We start from the raw sequence: 17,972 nt of genomic DNA on the forward strand, positions 1-17,972 counted from the left end.
TATATGTGACAGTTAAAGAGTGAATGTGTTTTTTTAGTGCTACCTTGTAATGCAGGAAATGGTATATATATATATATATATATATATATATATATATATATATTTTTTTTTTTTTTTCATACTATTCGCCATTTCCCGCGATAGCGAGGTAGCGTTAAGAACAGAGGACTGGGCCTTTGAGGGAATATTCTCACCTGGCCCCCTTCTCTGTTCCTTCTTTTGGAAAATTAAAAAAAAAAAAATATATATATATATATATATATATATATATATATATTTTTTTTTTTTTTATACTTTGTCGCTGTCTCCCGCGTTTGCGAGGTAGCGCAAGGAAACAGACGAAAGAAATGGCCCAAACCCCCCCCCCATACACATGTATATACATACGTCCACACACGCAAATATACATACCTACACAGCTTTCCATGGTTTACCCCAGACGCTTCACATGCCTTGATTCAATCCACTGACAGCATGTCAACCCCGGTATACCACATTGCTCCAATTCACTCTATTCCTTGCCCTCCTTTCACCCTCCTGCATGTTCAGGCCCCGATCACACAAAATCTTTTTCACTCCATCTTTCCACCTCCAATTTGGTCTCCCTCTTCTCCTTGCTCCCTCCACCTCCGACACATATATCCTCTTGGTCAATCTTTCCTCACTCATCCTCTCCATGTGCCCAAACCACTTCAAAACACCCTCTTCTGCTCTCTCAACCACGCTCTTTTTATTTCCACACATCTCTCTTACCCTATTATTACTTACTCTATCAAACCACCTCACACCGCATATTGTCCTCAAACATCTCATTTCCAGCACATCCACCCTCCTGCGCACAACTCTATCCATAGCCCATGCCTTGCAACCATGCAACATTGTTGGAACCACTATTCCTTCAAACACACCCATTTTTGCTTTCCGAGATAATGTTCTCGACTTCCACACATTCTTCAAGGCTCCCAGAATTTTTGCCCCCTCCCCCACCCTGTGATTCACTTCCGCTTCCATGGTTCCATCCACTGCCAAATCCACTCCCAGATATCTAAAACACTTCACTTCCTCCAGTTTTTCAAATATATATATATATTCATATTTTATTATACTTAACCGTTGTCTACTCACCGCCCCACATGCTCTGCAATGGTGCTTTCTCCGTACCATGGTGAATTGACTACCACATTCCATGCACTTAGTGACTGAATCTGATCGAATCAGCATGGGCTGCTTCTGACCAAGGTCCACATCCACAATTCGCTGGTCAGGGTTAAAGTGAAGTTTGAGGGATGATTTCCGCTGAGAAGTTTCATGGATTGCCCGAATAAAAGCCTCCAGCCACTGCTCTTTTTCTTCTAAGGTTCTGCATAAGAAAATTGATGAATGAAAGAATCAGTTCAAGTGATTTACTCACTTATACCAAAGATGAAGCTTTCAGTGACTTCCAAAAAAAGGTAGATGTAAGCTAATATCAAATATTTCATAATACTAAACAAGATCCTTTGTGTGCTTCCATTTCTCAATTTGAGGCACTTTATTCTATTATTAATTTACTGTAGACTTCTCTAACTTTAAGCTTTTTCATATGTAAGGGACTGATACATATGTGAGAAGATGAACATACATACTGTAAAATATTTTGTACAGTGACTTAAAAAATCTTCAATGTAAATATGGTGACAGGTGTCTGATTTCCAGTATAGTGTTCAGAGATTTTAGTAATTGAATACTTATTAGTATCAGCAAAAATCATATCAATGGCTTCTTTACAGGTACTAGAAGTTTATATCACCTGCAGTGATCACTTTAAACATTATTAAGATAAATTATACTACAAGAAAGAGTTTCTAAAGTCATGTGGTTTTACATTTAACTGTTCATTAGTACAAAAGAAACAACATTTTGTAAGATGATCACTGCATGTGGAACTCAATTCTCTTAATTGTAATGAATATACTGATATAACTTCATCAATATTTATTTGTTACTTTTGCTGAACTTCAAAAGTAAATAATTTTATGTTTTTACTGCAAGTCAGGCTCAGGTCTGGGAGATTGTTTTCCTCCTCAATGTTCCCAAATATTTTCAAATATGAGTTGGCTGTTATTGTCATTTTAACTCCAACAAGCCTGATTTATTTACACTGAGTGTCAGGATAGGGAATATGTATCCTCTCATCATGGTATTTTTCTAGGTTATTGATCACTATGCATATTTCTGTGACATGGTTAGAGATGCAGGTAACATATGGTACCTACAATTGCGTCTAGTAAGTAAATCTATATATCTACAGTATCTCTGGTACCTGTTTACTCTGGGAACTCCTGCAAGGGTGTTGTCACAGCAGGAGTTTCCATAACTGGTGAACTCCAGTGCCACTTCAGCTTTAGTGCCTCACTCTTAACAGGCCATTGGCAGAATGCGGCTCTTTTACAGTATTTCCAGAGGCTCTTATCTAATGTTCATAATGACTACTTCTACCTAATGTGTTTGTCCAATATTCCTGCCTAATATTTGAAACTATTACTTTTACCTAATGCTCCTACCTAATGTTCCTACTTATTGTTTCTACCTAATATTCCCACCTACTACTTCTGTCTACTGTTCCCATCATTTTGTCAAAGGGCAGGGCTAGTGCATAGCACTCACTACAGGAAAATCTAAAGTTACAAACATGAACTGTTTGCGTTGTGTTCTCAAGTGATTTGTATGACAAGGAGAGATTGTATTTTTATGGGAAGAAATGCCAGCAATCCACATGTGGGTGAGGCAGAAAGAAAAGACAGCTACCTGGGTTAGAAGAGTGCAACTTGACAACCACTGAAGTGTTGGCCTACTTCGCAGCAATTACCAACCCTCCTGATACCCAGGCAGGTAGTAACAGTAACATACCCTTCTAGTCAGTGGCTGCCTACCAACTACTGCCGAAGTAAAGAAACCACAGAAAGGACTCTACCTAAAATCATACACATTCATAGTTAAGAGTGAAATGGTTAATGAGACAATAACTAAAACCAACAATCCTGGCATGGAGGGTGAAATATGATTCCAAGCTATGTTAGTCGAATAACTGGTAAAAACCACATCTTTTTCTTTTCATCTCTAACTTACTGAGTATAAAGTTCTACAGATTTGTTGTTGTCCTTGATGTAAAATGTATTTGCTGTTTCAAGATTATCTCCCTCCTGCACAATAAGGTTCTCGACGTGATACTTAGCACGAAGACGATACTGAGGACCACTCATCACCCTACCTCCCATCCGTCGTGGAGAACACAGCAGTAGCAAATCAGTTAGCTGTAAAGATAAAAATAAATATTACATGATCTAAAATCTGAAATGTTAAGACAGTAAAAGACAGAGAGAGAGGAGTGATTCTATTACCCTTAGATGTGCTGTCCAATATAAGGAAAGTTATAATGCCCATAAAAAGTAACAGTACTTACCAAAAATATGTATCTCTCCTGGTGGTCTCCAGACCTAGCTGAGATCTTAATAATCTTGCCCTCCTTGATAAGTTCTCTTGTTGGAGAGACAAGATCTTCAGCACCCCCAAGACTCTCTTGAATTTCAAGTAATTTTTCAAATTTATCTATCTTTTTCATGGCATCATTTGCATGATTTGCAGCAGTGGATACCAGATGGAGGGCCTCTGTTATAAGAAAGAAAAGCAGTACAGCAATTTGGTTTCATAAAGTATGCAAATAATGAATTTGCTAAAGTCAGAGCATTAATGAATGGAAAAATATTATGCCACTTTCCTGCCGAGTGGGGAGATAATGTTTAGGACAAGATGCAGGCTACTTCGTGGAAGATAAGTGTAATGATTGAAAAGCATACCACACAAATTATACCTGAACTAAGCTCTTCAAGTTGGAAAGTTAGAACAGGACCCCTGTAGCATTTTATATTACTTTTGATTAGATTACAGAAACTTACCTTACACAGAACATGGTTAAAATCTGTCAAATGTGAGAATCTTTGTGATAAGATGTTAACCCACCAAAGGATATCAAATTACTGCAAAGTACTTACGCTCTGTATCATGTCGATCTGGTGAGTCTTCGGGCAGTTTTTTCAAATAGTCCCTTATCAGCATTTCATAACGGGGGATTCGCTGTACAGGTGACAGCATGTGATGCTGCAAAGTCAGGTTACCACAGACCTCCATGGACTGGTGAGGAGCATACAAACATATGTCAGTGTGGTAATGAAAAAAGGCCATGTGGAATAAAAGTTGACATGCAGCAAAACCTATGATTTATGACGAGCAATTAAAAGAAAAGAAATTTATAGGAAGGAATAAGGATGCATGAACCGAAATATGATAAGTTGTTAAGGGGAATTACTAATACAACAAATTTAGAAAGGGTAAAGGTAAATGAACATTAAATCAAACAAGGAGAAATAATTGATTCCATTGTTTCTAGTACTACCTTGTTAAGGCAAGAACAGCAAAAAGAAAAAAAGAAAAGAGAGTTGTGCGGAGGAGGGTGGATGTGCTGGAAATGAGATGTTTGAGGACAATATGTGGTGTGAGGCGGTTTGATCGAGTAAGTAATGAAAGGGTAAGAGAGATGTTTGGTAATAAAAAGAGTGTGGTTGAGAGAGCAGAAGAGGGTGTTTTGAAATAGTTTGGTCACATGGAGAGAATGAGTGAGGAAAGATTGACAAAGAGGATATGTGTGTCAGAGGTGGAGGGAACGAGGAGAAGTGGGACACCAAATTGAAGGTGGAAAGATGGAGTGAAAAAGATTTTGAGTGATCGGGGCCCGAACATGCAGGAGGGTGAAAGCTGTGCAAGGAGTAGAGTGAACTGGAACGATGTGGTATACTGGGGTCGACGTGCTGTCAATGGATTGAACCAGGGCATGTGAAGCGTCTGGGGTAAACCATGGAAAGTTCTGTGGAGCCTGGATGTGGAAAGGGAGCTGTTGTTTGGGTGCATTATACATGATAGCTAGAGACTGAGTGTGAACGAATGGGGCCTTTGATGTCTTTTCCTAGCGATACCTCGCGCACATGCGGGGGAGGGGGGTTGTTATTTCATGTGCGGCGGGGTGGCGACGGAATGAATAAGGTCAGACAGTATGAATTATGTACATGTGTATATACGTATATGTCTGTGTGTCTACATATATGTAAACGTTGATATGTATAGGTATGTATATGTGCGTGTGTGGACGTGTATGTATATACAGGTGTATGTGGGTGGGTTGGGCCATTCTTTCGTCTGTTTCCTTGCGCTACCTCGCTAACGCGGGAGACAGCGACAAAGCAAAATAAATAAATATAAATAATATATATATATATATATATATATATATATATATATATATATATATATATATATGATACGTGTTTATTATTTCCCCTGTGAGCGCGGTAGCATTAGGAACAGAAAAATGAACCTTAGTGGAAAGGATCCTCCCTCAATTGGCTACTGTGTTCTACTGGAAAGCATTACAGCAAAGGATTTTAACCCCTTACTTCCCTCTTATTTGCCTTTTACAATGCACAGGGAAATGGTGGGCAGTATTCTTTCTACCCCCATTCCCAGGGATAATTATATGTACATGGAGAAAGAGAGAGAGAGGGAGTGGTGGTGGCGGGGGCTAGCTGGAAATGCAACCCCTCCTGTATTGATTTGGAAAGGAGGGAACCACAGTAAGATTTATAGTTCAGCGAACAAGCATGAAATATATATATATATATATATATATATATATATATATATATATATATATATATATATATATATATATATATAAAGAATTTTGGATGAAGTTAATAATGTCGACCTACATGAATTTCGTCCATGATGGCAGCAAAACGTGGGCATTTTGATTGCCATTGATTGATGAGAGTCATTGCATTATCAAAGTTCCGCACATATTCAGTATACATCTTCAAGAAAGGAGCAAAGCTTTTCATGATATCACCTGAAACAAAAGTTCTTAACTGTAATTCTTACATACTCATATGCAAAATGGTTAAGATAATATAGGAAAAAAAGGGAGAAATAAATACAGTTGCTATATTCTCATCATAATGAATATTGTGTATATAAATTCATTTCCTCAGAAAAAAAAAAGTTAAACCTTAATCCAATGAAATCATCACATCGAATTACGCCACTAAAATGATCCTGAATATCTGAAACTCAAAGGAGGTAGATTATGAAAGTGTATTCCTGCTCAAGAACGAAAGCAATCAGCTTTACCCAAGTACTGAATATATATCGTCCTGCTTCAAGAAGATATGAGGATAATCTCACAGAAGGCCCTCAAGCGGTTACTGACATTAATAACCTTGCCATTAGCGAAGTTTTCCTGAAGGGGTTATGAAATGGAATATCTCATTCCAACTGTGTGGTAAATGAATCTCTCTAGCTCATACTTTGAAAAAGAAAAAAAATCATACGCAGCCTCCTTTGTCATTCCCTCTGGGCTCACCTATTCTTCTGTTACGTTCCCACTGAGCCATGCGCTCCTCCAACTGTGGTAGAAGGAAGTCGTGGTGTAGCTTGTAAATGGACTTAACATTTGAGAACATATGAGGAATAACGTCATGTGGGAACATGTGATGCGCCCGGTTCTCATGGTCGACACGGAACTGGAACTCCTGCAGGTGAAGGGAAGAATCAATTGTCTTCCGGATATAATTCTACCAATGTCACAAACTCATGACAATACTGTTTTTCTTTTATGCAACTAAAAAACGGAGAGAAAAGAAGAAAAAAGGGATTTAAAGTCATGCATGCACCTGACCGTTCACCGAGATTAATTCATGATTAATGAACAGAGGGAAAAAATATCGTACCTGATCAATTAAATGTAAGACCTTAACATATGTCCTCTCTGTGTGCAGGAGCTCATGGGCAATCCTGTATGCCTTGTCCTTACGGGCATCAAGGGCAGCGAGGTCATGACAAGAATCTAAATCGCTGGTGGTGACTGAACTGTGGTCCTCCAAGTCGGATGGTTCGGTGCTCACAGCCTGGGGTATGATACAGAAATATGTGAACAACTGTTCCAGTTCAGAGAGCTGAAGAAAAGTTTGTGGAAAAAGTTTGTGGAACCTTAATTTCCCCACTGAAGTCAATTTTATTATACCATGCATGGAAAGAAATGTATCATGTACGCCTGACCGAGTCAGATCTGATGTTATGGTAAGAAATGATATATCAGAGGATTCAGATAATAAATCTGAACATATACTCATATATATTCATACCTGAGAATTCCTCTTGGATTCTGTATCCATATCGGAGAGTGGGGAGTGCGGGCGGGAGGTCCTGGAGGGTGATGGGGCGCGGGGCGTGGTGGGCGTGGTGTGGGGCGTGGTGGGCGCGCCATCCTCCTCCTCGTCTTCGCTCTCCGTCTCACTGACGCCATCGCCGAAGGACTCGCTGAAGAACTGAGTCTCCGTACACACTCTGGAAAGCAAGGTGTATTCCATAACGTCGACCCTAGAACATGTTTACATTTCAATTATCCCGGGTTTGTATGTTAAATGTGTTCATTCTTACATTACAGCTTTTAAGTGAAATATCAGTCTTTAGCAATGATTATCATAATTATTACTATCATCAAAGACGCAGTTTATGTTATAATCAATATGTTTAACAAAAAAAAGTGATATAAAACCTTTTATTTCTGAACTTTTTCTTCATTGTCAAAGTGAATTTACATTCTCGTTCCTTCCAAACTCGGAAAGCTCAGAAAACTACTTATGACTCCCAGGAAATGGTCAACAACGTTATGCTCTTCTGTCAAAATCTTAAAACAGCTTCTGACCTCCCGTTACCCAAGATGTCACAGGTGGTGCTGTCACACACTCACGTCGATTACAAAATATAAAGATAAATGGGGAAATATATACAGGTTAGAGTAGTGGATACTAAGAAAAAAGCACTGTATGATCCTATACAGAAAAAATAACGATTTCTAGCGCACATACGACAATCTCTTGTGAGTGGATTGAAGGCATTAATGATAATGTATAAGGAAATAACATTAACAGTGTGTAGGCAGGAGCACTGTGGAAACTCATAATGCCATTAGGACTATTTGAAATACTCGCATCATCTGCTTTGTCATTTCCTTATACATTTTGTCTTTATGTTGCAATAACTGCAACGTCCGTCTTGATGGTTTAGTCATGTAGCTAAAGTCTCCGACGTACCGTATCTATGACAGATTAAGCTTAAACTCTGTAATAACAGTAAACATTATTACAACCAGTTGTTATCAAAGCCCTGAATCCAAAGCCCCTGTGAGCGAGCATTCGGCTGATAGCTAACAGAAATCGACAAATTAATCATGTATTCTCAAACGTGATTAGTTCTAATTATTCGACGAATTAAGAAAAATTATGAACGACAATGGCTGCAGTTAGTCTTGAACTCTAGAACGCATACTTATCAAGTCAAACACACGAGCTGGTACACACACACACACACACACACACACACACGGTGATGAGGAGTTCCGAACGGCGGACGGAAATTTTACGACACTGTTTCTCCTTAAACGTCAGCCTTCTCGTACGATCCACGTCGCTGGACGCGTTTACGTGTCTTTACCCGGAGCCTGTCTCTCGCGGACCATCAAAGTTTGTGTGACATGCCCACCAGTCGTCGAAAGTCCGGAAAGCTAAAATGGCTCGAGGGGTCGCTTTCTCAATGCTGGTGAGAGAGGAGAAAGGTGGGAGGAGATGAAGAGATAGACTAAGAAGGGAGGTAGATGTAGGGAAATAGGAATTATATGCTTGGTGTTTTGATCTACAACACAAAGCAGGTTTTATTCTTCTTTATCAGAATCTTAATTCACACCTCGAATGTTACTTTACCATGTGTAAAGTGAAGAAAAAAGTCATAATCTCAGGTGTGATGGCCGATGTGTATGTTCCTGGGTGTGGGCATGTGGCCTAAACTTAACCATAATTTGCAAAGTGGAAAATAAACACAATATTCAAGAAAGGCTTGGCTACTGTGAGAGGATATGTGGGAAACCAACACAAACGTTCTTAGAAAGGTTACCAGTGCCCCAGTGTGACACGTTTAAAGTACAGAGAACATGACTTTATGTAGTTTTGTATTCTTTTAATTCATTTATATTGTGTTAAGAAAAATCCCTGTTTGGCTTCTATACATATTTCACCTTGTATAGAGAAATCATATTAATGGATTTTCTATCATCGTTTAAGCTGTTAGTTTTCATCATCATCATATAACACCGGAACCTCTTCTCCAAGGGTTCCTGCAGCTTCAAAAGGCTGCGCAACGATCAGAAGCAGAGTACGGATTGACTCCTCTACAGTGAGTTCTTCGACGTGACTTTCGTCCTGTGATAGACACAAACTTTTCCACTCGCAACATGACCATATGGTTTCCTGGACACTGGCTATGATGACAACGAAAGCGAGTCACTCCTCACTCCACACACGCACCGCAGTAAGTCATTTGACAACGAAATGAACGAATCAAAATGCAGCTCTTGGACACAGAAGACAGCGAAGGAAATGTACTGGTGTGTGCGTGCGTGTGTGTGTGTGTGGGGGGGGGGGGAGGGGTGCAAGATGAGTCAACGGTATGGTTGTACAAAGGCTTCACCCCCGAGTTCACCCAGTAAAAGGTTATGTAAACAAAACAAAGGAAGTTTCAGTGACATGAATGACAGGAGGGAAATCCTCAGCTGCGTCTGTGAAGGGGAATCGACCACCACAATACCCCCCAACACAGTCACCGAATCATGATCTCCTTCCCCACCACACTGTTCCACACAAGACTAATGCAACAACTCCTTTCGATCAGGCCTGCAGCACCACTGAAAATGTATACGATACTACAGTACCCTAACCCTTTACTGTAACTACAATACAACCTTCTACCCAGCGATACAAACTACAAGATTACCCCGACACTACATGCATCATCTGGTAAAAGGATGACCATCCCATCCAACTACACTGACCCATACAATAACCATCATAACCCCCTTTCCACCACACTCTGTCACACTGTAACTACAGTATAACCCCTTCTCCACTAAACTTTCCCCACACCGTGACTGTAGTACCATTCCCTGCCCTTATTACAGCAACCCATGCTGTAACTTACAGTACCACGTAACTACAGTACAATAATCCCCTTCCCATCACGCTATGGTATACCCTTTACGCTGTCTAATACTAAGCTTGACATTTCATTCCACCCACACAGTAATACAAGTGAGGCTTCCTTTCCTACTTCTATAAAAGCCAAACTTTTACACAAAATATGGACACCCTCACACCTCCCCTTCCCCTACAGTAAATCCATTACTCCCACTCCGTACTAAACTAAACAACGCTAACCACCGCATCACTGTAATGCCCCACACAATAATCATGGCAGTACCATCCCAACTGCTCTACAACATGGTGTATGACCAGTACACATCTCCTACCCCAGGCTGATGATGGCTGGTACCTACCCGAGGCCGATGATGACTGTCCTGGGCCGTACCACAGAGTACCGGAACAGGGAGGTGGGTCGGGTGGAGTACCGGTACATGGAGGTACTCCGTTCCCTGGACTTCGACCTTAGTGTCACCGTCCCTTGCACTTCGTCCTCTTCCACCTCAGTGTCGCTGTCCTCCGCCGAGCTCTCAGCCCTCGTTGTTGCGTCGCTCTCCTCCATGTCTTGACGTAGCCCATAGGTGGCGCCTTTATCACCATCGCACTCGGCTGGCCTCTCTGTCTCAGCAGCCCCGTCTGATATGTGGGATGCAAATGCTGCCGCGCGTCCCGTCAACTGTCTCTTTAACTCCTTCAAATGCTGCTGCTCCTGTCTGATGGAGATCTGCCTCTCGATCTGAGACACCCTCTTCCTTACCCACCCCTGACCTTGCTGCAAACCGTCTTGGCAATCATATAGGTCGCTGTCCCAGCTATTCCCCTCGCATTCTTCCAAATCTTCCTCACATTTACCCTCTTCAGGGTCGAAGAACACGTCATTATCATCACCCACGTTAATATCACACTCTTCTTCCTTTGAGTCTGAGTTTTCTTTATCAGTTTCTGATGTTCTGTCTTCGTCAGCTTTGTCCTCATCTCCAGGACCTTCCTCGGCTTCCTCATTATCATCCAATCTCGCATCCCCGTCGGGTTCTGTCGTCTCCTCGTGAAGGGCGTGGGTCTCCGCGGATGACCTTTCTCTCCAGCCTGCGTGAACTTCGCTCGCAGCTTCCTCTAACGTCATCCTTTCCTCGTCTTTTTCCCACGTCTTCTCCTCATCATTCGTCTCTGTACTCATGGGCGTGGGATCGCTTGCCCTCCTGCGGGAGGGTCTGAAGGTGTATGAGGCGAGGAAGCTGCTGAAGAAGGAGATGACGGAACCCGACTTAGGAAGGAACAACCTGGCAATAATTCGTCGCATTTTTGAACCATCTGCGGGCGAGGACTTCGTCCTATTGGGTGTAGGGGAGGAGGAGGCACGATTCAGCTTCCTAACACTAGCTGGATTATGGGTAATGGTCTTCTCGATCACTTCCTCGAACTTAATGTCAGGGGGCTTGCTTCTCCCGACGGAACGAGCTGGTCCACTAAGGTCACCCTCGCTGGCTCTACTCTCGTAATCATCACCCGGGGTGTCACCCTCATTAGGCTCTCGGCTCCAGACGCTCTTGCCGTCAAGGTCTGGATGGATACATTTTGTCTCCCCGTCTCGGCCTCCTGTCTTCCACTCACAGTTTTCTATATCTACGTCCCGGTCTTCGAAACTCGGAAGACTGCCACCTTTTCTCTTGTTCTGGCATTGGATTTTATCGTCACTGCCTCCAATTCTTCCCTCACTGCCACCGATCTCCCTGTCTCCGATTTTTCTCTTGGCGTATCCGATTTTGTCGTCACTACCCCCGATTTTCCAATCTGCCATATCGGGTTTCCCGCCTAAGTCTCCGAATCGTCCGTCGGGGTCACCAATTCTGTCGACACTGCCTCCGTATCTCATGGTGTCGCCTGCAATATCCTCCTCACCGTTCGTAATCCTCGCACACCCACCGTCACTCTCTGTCAGAACGTCAACACCGTTCCCGCTCTCTGTTTCTATCGGGCGTGTGTCGCCGCCCAAGCTTGCGGCAGGCGAGCTCCCACTACAGCAGGATATTTCGTCAGGAGAAACACCACCGGGATCACCACCAACGTCAGCGACTATGACTTCACATTTTCCACCCTCCGAACGTTCTCCACCTTCCGTGTCTCTCGTCCTCAACTTTTCTCCAACACGTTTGAGAGGAACTGGATTCTGTTGCTGTGGGTCGCGATCGCAAGGAAGCCACTGCTTTCTGTGGCCCAGCGGATTGACATCCCGGATGTGACGACTGGTGAACTGTGTCATCACACAGTCTATGCCCAGAGGGCGTTATCACGGCGTCCTGGTGCGCTAGGAATGGTGAAGGAAGGAGAGGAAGAAGAGGAGAGTGGAGCAACTCAGAGACTGATTGATAGTGTCAACCATCATGCAACTGGACAGTTTCCTCTCGTCGGGCCCTACCCGCTCATCCTGGCTTGTGATTCATGATGAGCTGTGGCCTGTGGTGGGACGAGGAGGAGGAGGAGAAGCCACGGCGGACCACGACACTGCCTTTGATAACTTCGTCTTTATCACCATCACTACTTGCTGCTGCGGCAAGTCTCTCAGTCGGACTTAACTATTAAAGAGAATCCAATTCATCATCCAGGGTTTCGCTTTCCTTCATAACAATGACGGCGACGAACGCAGGTGTCTTGGAGACGCAGAGGCACTGCGTGAGGGAAGGGAGCAAGGGGGTTTGTCCTCACAGTGATGTGCTCATTACGTCAAAGATCTCCTCCGTACTGGACTCGTGCTATCCTCGCCCAGGAGAACAACTTCCATACAACCCTCGCAGATCACCCGATGTTGTCACACTGTGATGCGAGCAACTCACTCCTCTCCGTTCTTGTTGACACAACTACGTCGTCTGGTTGTGGGTGGTTTAGAAACGCATAATCAACACAATGGAGAAGTCCAATGCAGCACCGTTGTCTGCTCTCTCTCTCTCCCTCTCCCTCTCTCTCTCACATGTTTTGCTAAGATTACGAATATCAACTGTCTCGGCCACTAGTGTGGCCAACAGCGAGTCTTCTCGGATCTAGAAATTCAAAAGACTTTCAAGCGTATGTAAGTGAACCAATATTCATATCCAAAGTGGAACAGGAAGCTCGTTTTCTGGGCGGTCGCAGCACCGAACAACACAACACACGCACGTACAGCTCTCTCTATCCCTAAGTCCAGCGGGGGGTCTTGTAACCTTACGGTCAAGCCGTCACCACCAGGCAATCATCACCAACAGTGACCCTTCCAGATCCCTGCATGAAAAACAAGACTGGACGAGAGAATCCGCACCGGAGGAGCGAGGCTTCGACAACCCACACACTCACTCACTTCGCAAACACCAAGACGGAGCGACACTGACCAAGCTTACAGTACGTGGTCCTGCTGGAGCTGAGCGGCAGTGGCTGGTGTTTGTGTCAGGATCCGTTATCTGTGACGCGCCTCGTTTCCTGTCCCTTAAAAAGTGTGAGTCGCAGGATGTCTTAGGCAGGCTCCGCTTGGATCCTATGTCTCCCATACTGTACACTCGGGAGTCCGTTCTCTGGCAAGGGCAAGGTCGTGGATGTTTCCACAACCCCCCCTCGCATGGTAACAGAGATCATCTGATCGAATCCATCTCTCTCCTCTCTACCTCTCGTCCTAACTGGCCAATTTGCAGGGTTGGCTAAACAAAGTAGAAAGAAAAAATAGGTTTTTTTTTATAAAATCCCGTTCCACTCAGGGTTTCACATCGGGTTTTTTCTTTTCTTTTTTTCAGAGAAACAAATTATACAGCCGGGAAAACTTGAAGAGGATTTTGTTTTTCACAGAAACTTTTTATGGACGCTTGAAAAACAAACAAAAATAGGATCAGAACAATGGGCAGAAACGAGGGGAAATCCTCAAATCCTCTGCTATAAATGTTATCAATACGTTGGTATCAAGACAATGCGAAGCCAAACTGATTATGTTCGGTCTACTCAGGCCTCATTCCGGTCCTCTTCCACACGTACACACGTACACACACACACACACACACGTCAACTGATTTGATGACGGGTAAATGATTACTCTCCAACAATGACCATCAATTATAAGCACTTCATTTTCATGCGAGGTTTTATCACTGTCATAAACTATATTCCTGTTCAGTCTATGAGGACAATGAAAGGAAAATGACAATCGCTGGAAATGTTTCTCATTGGAGAGAGAGAGAGAGAGAGAGAGAGAGAGAGAGAGAGAGAGAGAGAGAGAGAGAGAGCCTTGGCGGTAAAGATCTCCTCTCATTACTCATTATTCAAGAGGCGGTGGCCTAACTTTCTGCTCAAAGGAGACCTCTGCATTCTTACTGAATTTCTTAAGGCAACTTTCCCCACAGGCCTCTTGTGAATTCCGCCCAAAGTCATTAGAAATTTGTGGCATGACAACCTTTTGTCTCCACCTTCCTCAGTAGGAATATACAATATTCACAGAGGATTTCATATACTTCGGAAATAGAAATAGTTTTCGTAATACTAGTTGTTCAGAGGGTATGCAAACCTGTTTTAGTATGACTAGAAACATTACTTTCTATGCGAAAGATTAGACTATTTACAAGAAGACTTGTAGTGATGGGGGAAAGGTAGGTGTCATTTACCCTTTGAACAAGACGGTACGACATTGAAAGCGTGACCTTTAACCTGACCCTTAAACATTTCGACTTCAGGGGTAATTACGTTGGCTTTCATGGTTCAGCATTTCCTTTCCCAATTAATCTGATTAATACATGGGAAGGACGGGTCACGGGAAATCTCAATAAAATTCGGATGTTAGTTGACCTGAAACACCACAGTGGTCTATAACGAGGTCATCTGTTATCATAATCTAATTAAAGTTTTGGTAGATAAAGGGCAACACAGCAGATGGCACTTCCTCACCCACCCACCTCTCCCTCCTGCTCCCTCCAACATATTTCCTTTTCCAACAGAGTGGTTAGAGGAGAGGCAGAAGAGGCTGGACAGGGGGGAAGGGAGAGTGAAGAAGTGAATGAGGGACGTTCCCACGAGCTTCCGGCCACCTGTATGTAGGAGGGTCCAACACGTAGCATATCCTATCCCTCCCGCCCCCAGTACTTCCTGCAGAATCCCCATCATGTTGTGCACGAGACCACTTGTGGCACATTTCTTGTCTCTTATCATATGAGCCCCGTCGATTCCTGCAGTAGCTACCGTCCACATCTGCACCTGTTGTACCAAGCCCACACACTCCTACCCTGCGGTATAACTGGCCTCCCTTCTTTGTCCTATCTTTGCGAAGCTCCCCGAGCCATCACATTTCTCCTCCTGACGAAGCAGATGCATAAATGCACCAACGGCACTCACCTCCCGCCTCACCCCACAAAGCAGTATCCCACGGGAGGAGGGGCAGAGTGCCACTCAAAAAAACCCCAGTGGTAGGGCCACATGTGGCGCCATGAGACACCCTCTCCACCACTCGACAGCCATGCTAATCAAGTGTATCGAGACGGATGTATATTCCAGTAGACCTCAGCTTTAAGACTTGGTTATCAGCACGTCGTACTCAAGGATCGTACCGTTGTATGGCGCCGTCGTACTCAAGGATCGTACCGTCCTATTCAAGGGTTGTATGGCGCCGTCGTGCTCAAGGATCGTACCGTCGTACTCCAGGGGCTAAGAATACATTATTTACAAACAATTCACACGTCCATGGCGTGGGGAGCACAACGAAGGACGGGAATAACAGCAGCACCACTCACAACATTGTATCTGCCACCTCCTGGCACTACACTGTGTGGGTAACGTCGCTGGGGCAAAAAAAAAGGAAGAAATTGCTGAAGCAGAAAAATAGCTCACGGCTCCCCCGCCACCCATATCAATTTAGTAAAACTTCCGCGAGTTACTCAGACAAGCTAAAAGCTCTAAAGCTTATTTTCATCACAACGTAAAGGGCAAGGGATATTCATTTTACTTTGAACACAAGAGAATACTCGGGAGTTCTAGCTGGCCTCAAGCCTACACATACGAAGCCAAGCTGTTTGTTATTGAGAGAGTTCAAACGGGTAGCATAAGCGTTGTGAATAACACGAGCAAAGTCTCCTTTTTTTTCTTCTTCTTCTTCTTTTAGGAAATACATAATGTGTGTTTGGGAAAACAGACTAAATATCGGAGGCCAACATCGGTGTGATGATACTGGCAAATAGTCTTTCTGATCAGGGGAAAGTCTTCAGTAACAAAGAGACTGGTGGACTAGGCCCTCACCTGGGAAGCTTGGTGGCAGACCGAGCTACGAGGATAGAGTGCGACGGCCCACAGAAGGTACGATCCACGCACACACACACACACACACACAATCATATTCTTCATGTACTCTATTTCTAACAATCTTTCTCTCCGTCCCAGCTCATTTATCAATACATCAGTTGATTTTACGTTCAGCGATATCCTGACATACTGTAAAATTAAGGGAAATGAAAAGGGTAAAGTGTCTGATAAGGGGCAGATGCCCAGCCTGTGTCGAGTGATGTTCACAGGCTGGAGGGGCAACTGAAGAGGCCATGTAAACAAAGGTCGGAAGGCGACTAACCCCCCTTCAGCCACCCGTGACGTCACCATCAGCTGGTCACATCATAACAAACTTAGAGACAACAAAAAATACATCCCCCCCCAGGTGTTACAAGACTTACCCCAACCATGCTGGTGTTGCTTTAATCTGCATGTTATAAGAAAACAGTATGTGCTACAACATATTGCATTTGCCGTAAGAACATGCATGATACACACACACACACACACACACACACACACACAAACACACACACACACACACACACACACACACACACCACACACCAGGGGTTCCCCGAGTGCAGTGCTTAGCGTTGCTGACCATGAGTTAACACGGTCCAGCGCAGGGTCGTACCCGTATGGGTTCGAATCCTGGGCGTGGCAGTTGGCCAACAGCCAACCCAAGTGTTCATCCACCCATCACGACTGGTTGATAAATGAGTACCTAGTTTAGGCTGGGGTAGGTGTATGCATACATACATACATAGTTAAGACATGGTACATATAAGGTATGAGCTCACCGTAGCTTACACATTTACTGTTAATAACAAAGGAGCATCATCACTCCAAATTAATACTTCATCCATGAAAAGAATTTTGATATTGCTATCAGTATATGAAGTAATTTCATTATAATCATATTTCATCGTCAGCCCAGCACAAACCTAAATATATTAAGCTTATTTTTATCCACTAACTTTTAGACTTTTTTTTTTTTACGACAGTAATTCCCAATTATGTCAACTTTTATTACGGCAGTAATTACAAATTATGTCAACAAGATGTTCTAGAGAAAAAAAAATTGTGGCTTCCATACAGACGCGGATAACATCTATTAAGGCGATCAAAAATAGATATCTTTCTATTATCACGTAATACTATATACTACAAATTACTTCTATATATATATATATATATATATATATATATATATATATATATATATATATATATATATATATATCAGATTACTGCGCAATACACGCAATATCATCCCTCACGTTCAAGATTTATGGAACAATACTATCAAACTTTTGACAATGATTTACTTTGATGCGAACAAAAATTGAATTATTCCCAATAATAATAATGATAATAATGATAATAATAATAATAAGAAAAGAAAAACAGAAACAACAACACTATGAAAATACACATTCATAAAAGTTTACTGCAGCCGGAAAACTTTGTGTAAAAAAGAAAACAAATGAAATGTGTAGCAGCAAAAAATATTTATGTCCCAGGGCAACAAAGGGGAAAACAAAATTAGTGACCCTTTCTGAAAACAAAAACAAAAACAAAAAAAACAGGGAT

At 42.8% G+C, this 17,972-nt stretch overlaps 1 protein-coding gene across 8 annotated transcripts in view; it reads right to left on the reverse strand.

Annotated features, from left to right (window-relative positions):
• Positions 1–17,972, reverse strand: part of LOC139763863 (uncharacterized) — a 240,410-nt gene that overhangs the window by 12,839 nt on the left and 209,599 nt on the right. For 6 of the 8 annotated variants that reach the window (XR_011716282.1, XR_011716277.1, XR_011716279.1 and 3 more), the window contains 8 exons: positions 7,233–7,434; positions 6,819–6,995; positions 6,452–6,620; positions 5,802–5,938; positions 4,032–4,170; positions 3,443–3,648; positions 3,109–3,293; positions 1,126–1,360 (listed from right to left, as the gene is read on the reverse strand). Coding sequence is in view for 1 of the 8 variants with exons in the window: in XM_071690211.1 (XP_071546312.1) it covers positions 1,126–1,360; positions 3,109–3,293; positions 3,443–3,648; positions 4,032–4,170; positions 5,802–5,938; positions 6,452–6,620; positions 6,819–6,995; positions 7,233–7,434; positions 10,475–12,378 (3,354 nt within the window). In the remaining 7 variants the exon portion in view is untranslated. Of the gene's footprint in view, positions 1–1,125; positions 1,361–3,108; positions 3,294–3,442; positions 3,649–4,031; positions 4,171–5,801; positions 5,939–6,451; positions 6,621–6,818; positions 6,996–7,232; positions 7,435–10,474; positions 16,425–17,972 lie in introns of those variants that run through there. The other 2 variants (XR_011716276.1, XM_071690211.1) reach the window with 2 other exon arrangements.

The sequence above is a fragment of the Panulirus ornatus genome, chromosome 48 (assembly GCF_036320965.1).
Source record: "Panulirus ornatus isolate Po-2019 chromosome 48, ASM3632096v1, whole genome shotgun sequence".
Taxonomy (NCBI): domain Eukaryota; kingdom Metazoa; phylum Arthropoda; class Malacostraca; order Decapoda; family Palinuridae; genus Panulirus; species Panulirus ornatus.